At 44.3% G+C, this 7,313-nt stretch overlaps 1 protein-coding gene across 1 annotated transcript; it reads right to left on the bottom strand.

The window, feature by feature from the left end:
* Window positions 1–6,231: 6,231 nt before the first annotated feature.
* Window positions 6,232–7,113, bottom strand: LOC132646527 (putative uncharacterized protein MSANTD5). The gene is made up of 2 exons (XM_060365062.1): window positions 6,762–7,113; window positions 6,232–6,458 (listed from the first exon to the last, which is right to left on the bottom strand). Exons 1-2 carry the CDS (start codon window positions 7,111–7,113, stop codon window positions 6,232–6,234), a joined length of 579 nt encoding a protein of 192 aa, XP_060221045.1.
* Between the last annotated feature and the right edge of the window lie 200 nt (window positions 7,114–7,313).

Here is a 7,313-nt window from a genome sequence, read left to right as displayed (position 1 = left end):
CAGCCTCTAAGATTTTGGATCTCATGCAAGAAGAACAGAAGTCAGAGACATCCAACCTCAAGTCTGTCCCTGGCACACACGGTACAGGTGCTCATTTGGGATCTTGCCTACGGCAGGATACCTCAAAAAATGAAACATGGTAGAAGATTTTGGGTTTTTGCTCAGAGTTACCTCTGAATACCTGAGGGTCTTTGTCTTGCATTCTTCTCACTCCATCCCACTTGGGATTCCGTGGTGATGTTTCTCAAATATTCACCTTGGTTTTCTTGTGTCTGTTGAAAAGTGAATAAAGAGAATAGTAAAGCCCTTTTCCTGCTTGAGGAATCTCTGTCTCTTAGCTGTGAGTGGATGATGGAGCCAGCATCATGAAGACAAAGGACTCCTCTCTGTCACCTATGGGGAAACCTTGGTGTAAGCAGGGAAGGCCTCCCATGAATACTGGAGGAGAACCCTGTGGAAATGAATCCTGGAGGCAGGTTCACGATCACGGTAGTTAACCTAGTCTTGCCAAGAGTCATGGCTCTGAACACAGTCCACAACACCTTCCATGAGGCTCCCTGAATGGAAACCAAATGATGTCATGTTCCCATGGAAGGGAGGAGATACATGTCAGAGACACCCCATAGATTGGGCTATAACATTTCTGAGAGGAACTGAAACAGGCAAACCAGACACCCTCAACACATCATGACAGTTGGTGTCCTCTCCTCCCACCTCCAAACACACACACACACACTCACTCACTCACTCACACCACTACAAGTCACCTGCATTACTCTCCAGAGGCCTGATCTGCTCCACAGGGTCTTGGAACTGGGGCTCAGTGAGTCCTGGTGGCTGAGAGTGTGGAGTGAGGAGGTAGAGCTGTGTTCTCTTCCCTGGGATTCTGGAGACTGAGCATTGTGTGGAGAACTGGCCCTTTATAAAGCTCTAAGTGGTAATTAAATCACAACCTGGTTGTGTAGGGTGGATCAGAAGAGGTGAGCCAGCAGCCTTTAAACCCCTCTTAGGAGGCTGAGGCAGGAGGAAGGCCCTGCTTTCTTGAGTGTTAAGGCTGTGTAGTTAGACCCAATTGTATAGAACAAAGCAAGTATGTACAAGAAATGACCTCAACTAGTTCAAATTCCCCTTTTGAGACAGGCTCTATTGACAGAGGCCTGGCCATCCTGGAACTCAGTATTTCAAAGCAACAGTCTTTGCCGTGGTTCTGGCTCCTGGGATTAAAGATATGGGCTGCCATGGCTGGCCAATTCAAAACTGAACATACTTGTTAGACATCTTTCCTTCTTCTGAACTTTGAAAGACAACCTGAGACCTACAGAAGGCTTTTAGTCCATTATTCAGCAATTGTCAATGGTCTCTCAGCTGGGCGTGGTCACCCATGCTTTTAATCCCGGCACTCAGAAGGCAGGGCATCTGGTTCACAGTGAAAGCCTGTCTTCACAAAAAAAAATGAATTAATAAAGAAGAAGACTCTCTAAGCTAGTAACCAACCCATAGAAATTGGGGCAGTTAAGTTTCTTGTACAATATTTAGTCTAGTTTGAACACCAAAATTGTGAATTCCAAAACCCTCTTTACTGTTTGGTTGAATCATAACACACACCTTTAATCCAAAAGCTTTTTGTTCTCGTAAACAGCTTATAATGGTGTGGCTCCTCTAGCCCTAGCACACACCGTTAATCCAAGAGATCTCTTTATTAGATACGATCTAATCAAGTTAGGTTCAAGAGCTCTCTGGCTACTGGATCTAACCCTAAATCAACTTTCAGAGCAAGACACCTGTTGCCAAGATTAGGGTGTAGGAGGGACTGTGAATTGTGTGTGTGTGTGGCTGGGGGATGCTTAAAGACAGCTTGGAGAAGAAGGGGCTTTACCTCAACCTCTGACTTTAGCTTAGGCTTCAGGTCCTCTGTTCCCTGGCTTTGGGGGCTTGGGTTTTTGGGGTTTTCCTCCTTGACTGACTTTGTGCTAGTGAGACTTTTGAGTTGTTTCAATTCAGACCTGTGCATAGAAGGAAGGTCAGCTGGGTGGTTTCTCTGTCTCTCAGAGCTACCAAGTTTGCACCCCAGCAGCTGACTCCTGAGTCTTTATTGGTAAAAGAGAATGGGGGTATTTTCATCATCATTTATAACAAGAGGAGCCTGGCAATATCTTTACCAAAAGGCACAAAACCAGGGAAACAGTGGAGGAGACAGGTAGTAGCGGGAAAGCATTGTGTGTGTGGAAAAGCAATCCCCAAGGTAATAGATAATGTCAGGGAGCCCCCTTTGACTTGGCATTTCAGCCTGTAGGCGGGATATTGGGCCGGTGGTCTCGTCTTCTGAAACTACCGTTCGCAGCAGGGGCAAAGGGGCAGTCCTCAGAAGTGTCTGGTTAGGTGGTCCATACGAGGAGGCAGTGAGTAATCATGTCAGCTTCCAGGAAGTTCAGATCTCAGCTTGCAGTCTCAACCAGGTGAAAATCTGCTGAGACAAATTTAAAGTAGAAACAGAAATTAAAATTTGTCTAATAAATGGGAAAAGTGAGGAATCCCCAGACCAGGGAAAAAACTCATCTGAGCTCTGTTTGAGCTATCTCAAATTCAGGTCTCATGACTTTTTGATTTCCTGAAACATTTTGTGAGTAACAGGTAAAACTGCCTACAATGGAATGAGCAACAATTAAGTGTATCCATGATCTGAAACTCTCACATTTTAACTGTGGGTACAGCTGTAGGTAATCAGCCATCAATAGAGCTGGGCCACTTTTTGTCAGTTCTTCTTAGCCTGTATTTTTAGTCCCCATCTCCATGTTACATTGGAAAGTTAGGCAGAAATACATTAATGGCTTTAGTGCTGAACTCTGGATGCTTGGACCAGCAATTGTGTCGAAGGTAAGTCAGAGTGTAGCTAAGTTTATTGCTGCAGATTGGAGATATAGGCCCCAAAGTTCAGGAGCGATAGAGAAAATAAATAAAACATTAAAAGACACCTTCAGTAAACTGACCTTATAGACTGGCGCTGACTGAGTGATGTTCCTCTCCTTTCCATTTATAGGGTTAGGAATTCCCCTTACCAGCTAGATTTAACTCCCTTTGAGATTATATATGGGATGTCAGCCCCTATAGTACCCAACCTTCAGACTGATGCTACTGCTCAAATTGATACAACAGGTTTTGAAAAATGTTGAAGGCTTCTGTGCAAGCAGACAGCTCTTAGAGGGGAAACAGCAACCTCTCAATAAGAAAGCTGCAAGCCTCTATGGTCATAAATATTGGATTCAATGGGTAGCAAGATGATCCTCCCTTGAAATTACAGCTAAAGGGAATAAAATTAAGATTTATAGTCTTGTTTGTTGGTTTGGGATATATAAGGTAACTATGTTATATATATATATGAACATATATGTTGATGTCTGATTATGGATTACTAAATGGATTAAGACTTTACACGATTTCTGTCCTGTCTTAAAAAAAAGTTTTATAAAAATCATAAGGTTTGAAACTATAAAATATTAAAACTGCACCTCCATGTGTTTGTATATAAGAACTTGTATATATATATATATATGTCTTGCTAGCCGCCAACATCAAAATAATACACGTGGTATTGATTTTAAAAGTACTGAATGAAATGTTTGCAGTGATAAAAATTTGATTTTGACCTTTAAAATTTTGCTTATATTTTCTGACTTCATTTCTAAAATGGGTAACTTATTTTGATATTGCAACAACAGGTTTAAAAATTATGTTTAAGGCTAAGAAATATTTTGAGGTTTATCAGGCATTTTAGACAATGAACTTGGGCATTCTAACAGGGCACTTGAAACAGTTTCCCATTTCTTTGGGGATGGACAAAAGACTTTGGGATTCATTCTGTTAATTTTACCAAACGAAACCAAGCCATATTAGTTGAGCCAATTAAGAAAATTGAAGTTTTTATGATATATTATGTCAAAATGATGGAATAATGAAAAGGGTTCTGATAAAAATTTTATATGGACTAAAAATCAAGAAAAGGTCTGGGTCATTCAAAAGAATGGAGCTGAGATCTGAACTTGCTGGACGCTGACATGATTGCTCACTGCCTCCTCGGATGGATCACCTATCCATAAGTTTCTGAGGAATGCCCCATTGCCCAACCTTTGGCTGGCATTTCAGCCTTCCTAGCCCCTGATGCCAATGGTTCTATTGTCAGCGCTGAAGCAGTTTCAGAAAAGGAGATCCTCGGCCCCAAATCCCACCTAACAGGCTGAAATCCTAGGTCCAAGGGGACTCCCTGACATTAGCTATTATCTTGGGGACCTGCTGAGCTGGAGCAGAAACTAGTACGACAATACTTGATTACAAAGCCAGAATTCTAACAGCTCCAAGGCAGGATCTTTTGCTTTTGGTCATTATTGGATCATGCTTAAAAAGTTGTTAGGATATATTAGGCAAAGACTAGGGACTATACAGTCGATGAGTATAAGAACCCAGTACCAGCAGTTTGAGGCTGACCATGGACTGCAAGAGCACAAGATTGGCCTCTTTAATAACAAGAAAAAGGGGGAATGAAGAGTTTAAGTTAGCCTGGGTATAACTCCATTTGGAAATAAAGAGCCTTCTTGATTGGGAGTTGAATTCAGGTACCAGGAAATATCAAAGAATGTACACTTGGCAGAAAAGAAGGTTAACTCTCCTAGCAACAGCCTCCAGGGAGTAATACAGAATTAATGCTTTATAGAAAATAGATAATCTCCCTGGCAATAATCCATGAGAATCGGCTGGGAATCCGGTGGGAAAACTCTCCCCAACGTTTCAGATATAGTTTAGAAGAATAGCCATTGTGATGATATGCCTTAGCCATTGTGGTCCTATGCCTTAAGGAACTGTGGTTATGTGCCTCAGAGAAGGTCAACGCGCCCCTCTGACTGTTACTTGATCCTGTACCATCAAGACATGTGCCCCACACTCTGGGCTGTCATGGAAACATGTATTACACTGATTGCTGTCATGGAAACCCCTGCTCACAGACTTTCCCTTCAAAAATCCTGCTCACTCAGAGCTGAGGGTCCCAATTTTCTACTGCTGTGTCAGTGAGACTTTAGTCCTGAGTTTGATTGCTTTTATAAACCAGTCATCTCCTAGTGGTCTCTGAGAGTCCCATGAACCTGGCATTACATCTCCAGATCTAAGTTCCCAGGAGAGCCAGAGCTAAACAGAGGGAAACCTGTCTCCAAAAACAGGGCAAAAAAAAAAAACCAGTTCATCTGAGCACTGTTAACAGCCTGAATGCCTGTGTCCTGAGCCCTTGCCCCTTCCACAGGAGTACTGAGCTCTTCTTGCAGATGGTGTGATGAAGGTGTTGCCACTGGCTTCTCTCTAATGAATCATGGTCCCCGTTTATAATGAGTAGGGAACTAGAAGCAAATGTCACCCAAGGCAGGGCAGCTAAAGGGCAGATGGAGAACTCAAGCCATGAACCAGAGAAAAACAGTAGAGAACTGGGACATGACAGTGGCTTGGGACCATCAACACTAAACTTTAGTGACACACTTCCTCCAACAGGACCATAGCTCCCAAACCATAACAAAGAGTGCAACCTTCTGTGGACAAAATGGTCAAGGATGTGAGACTATGGGGCACAGTCTGGAAGCACCAGTCTGTTCACTTTCCTTCCTGCCCTCAGAAACAATTTGTGATCTAAGACTCATCCTCTGTTTGTTTGTTTGTTTGTTTGTTTGTTTGATTGTTTGTGTCATATTGTAGAAAGCATGGCCTTTGTACTTTCTATGGTGGAATGGAAACCTCACACCAGTTTCCATTGCCTTATGGAAAATTTGAGGCTGTGAAACAAAGAAGAAGCATTCTGTGGCAGGAGGAATAGACCGAAAAGAGCATGAGCAGCTGAGTATGGAGCAGATGTTGCCCTGTTGTGAGAGGAATCTCCAGGTCAAAGGTAGATAGACACAGACTTCAGAGAGCAAGTCTCAGGACTCCAGGGAATGAACCCCTACAAAGAACAATTGCCTGCCCCTCTCTACTCATGTACCCCACGGAAGTGACCAAGACAAGGCAGTTGAGTTACGGTAGAGACATTTATTTAATTTCACATTTGTTTCTCATATGAGAGAGAAGAGGGAAATGGACACGGACACTGGGTTGCACGATTCTGGGTTGTTTTTCAGAAAATATAATTTAAAAAACATCACAGACTTCACTGAGTGCCTGGGTGCTGTTATTCTACCGTGGTCCAGGGCTGCTGGAAGCTTAGGTCTTCCGGCACAGAGACAGGATATACTTGTGGAATTGATCCGGGGAGTCAGGGTTCCAGGGATCCCATCTGGAAAACAGGGAATCCTCCTCGGACATCATAGGCACTGGGTTCCCTTGAAGCTCTGCACTAGGAACAGTGACACCATAGTCCCAAGGCTGGTTCCATGGCGTTTGACAGTACGTGGAGTGACGGGGGTCACCAGACCCATCACAAAGAGGACCTGAAGGGAAGAAGAAACAGCTCCTAAGCATGGCATCCTCAATCTCCCTGAGTCCTGCTAAGCAATGGTCTGTCCTGTGTGTCTGGGTCCACCCTGAACATGTCCGATTTCCATTTTCTTGGGCTGACAGTAGAAAGTACACCAACAGACAAGACAGACCTTGGTTTCTGTTCTCTGCCAAGGAAGCCTGTGGGAATGGGGATTCCCTGCAGGGTGGACTCTGCTCTATGCTCATGGAGGACAGGCCAGCTCAGGCTGCTCTCTCTGGGACTTGAAAGGGGAATGAACACAGAAGAGACTAACCTGGGACAGGGCTTTCCTGGACACGGAGGCCCAGGATTCTGTACAGGGCCTCCTTATAAGGAGAAAACAGGGGCTCCACCCTTGGCCTCTCAGTACAAAGAATCCTGTGCAGATCCTGCAGGCTCAGCAGCAAGTAGAAGCAACTTGTCCAGCTCTTCTTCAGGCCCCACTGAGAAAGGCGCTGGCACAGAGCACTGGTCTTCTTGTGCACCATCTTGCCTGGGTGGCCAACTTGCTGTTCAACACCTTCCCACTCCATCAGGAAGACCCTGATTTCAGAGTCTGTCCATGTGCTACTGGAAGGACCTGCAAGGAACACAGGGCTGCTATGAGTGCCTTTGCTGCCACCCATTTACATACCTTAACTTAGGGACGCATCCTGCACTATGAAGGCCAAGCGATCTCATTCAGTCACCAAGACATTAGGAACACTTGCTTGCTAGCGCAGGACTGCCTTCTACCCTGCTCTCAACAGCATTGAGGACACTCATTTGCAACTTCAGGTGTCCTCAGTTGTAGAAAAGGTATTGAAGAACAGAAAGGGCTCACACA

The sequence above is a fragment of the Meriones unguiculatus genome, chromosome 11 (assembly GCF_030254825.1).
Source record: "Meriones unguiculatus strain TT.TT164.6M chromosome 11, Bangor_MerUng_6.1, whole genome shotgun sequence".
Taxonomy (NCBI): domain Eukaryota; kingdom Metazoa; phylum Chordata; class Mammalia; order Rodentia; family Muridae; genus Meriones; species Meriones unguiculatus.
Note: the sequence above shows the minus strand (reverse complement) of the source record. Positions and strands in the feature narration are given on the sequence as shown.

Excerpts from the sequence above, each read along its gene's own strand:
- LOC132646527 (XM_060365062.1), bottom strand. The coding sequence starts at position 7,113 with ATGGGTGGCAGCAAAGGCACTCATAGCAGCCCTGTGTTCCTTGCAGGT. Across the intron at positions 6,459-6,761 it reads CCAGGAAAGCCCTGTCCCAG|GTCCTCTTTGTGATGGGTCT; the intron begins GTTAGTCTCTTC and ends TCTTCCCTTCAG.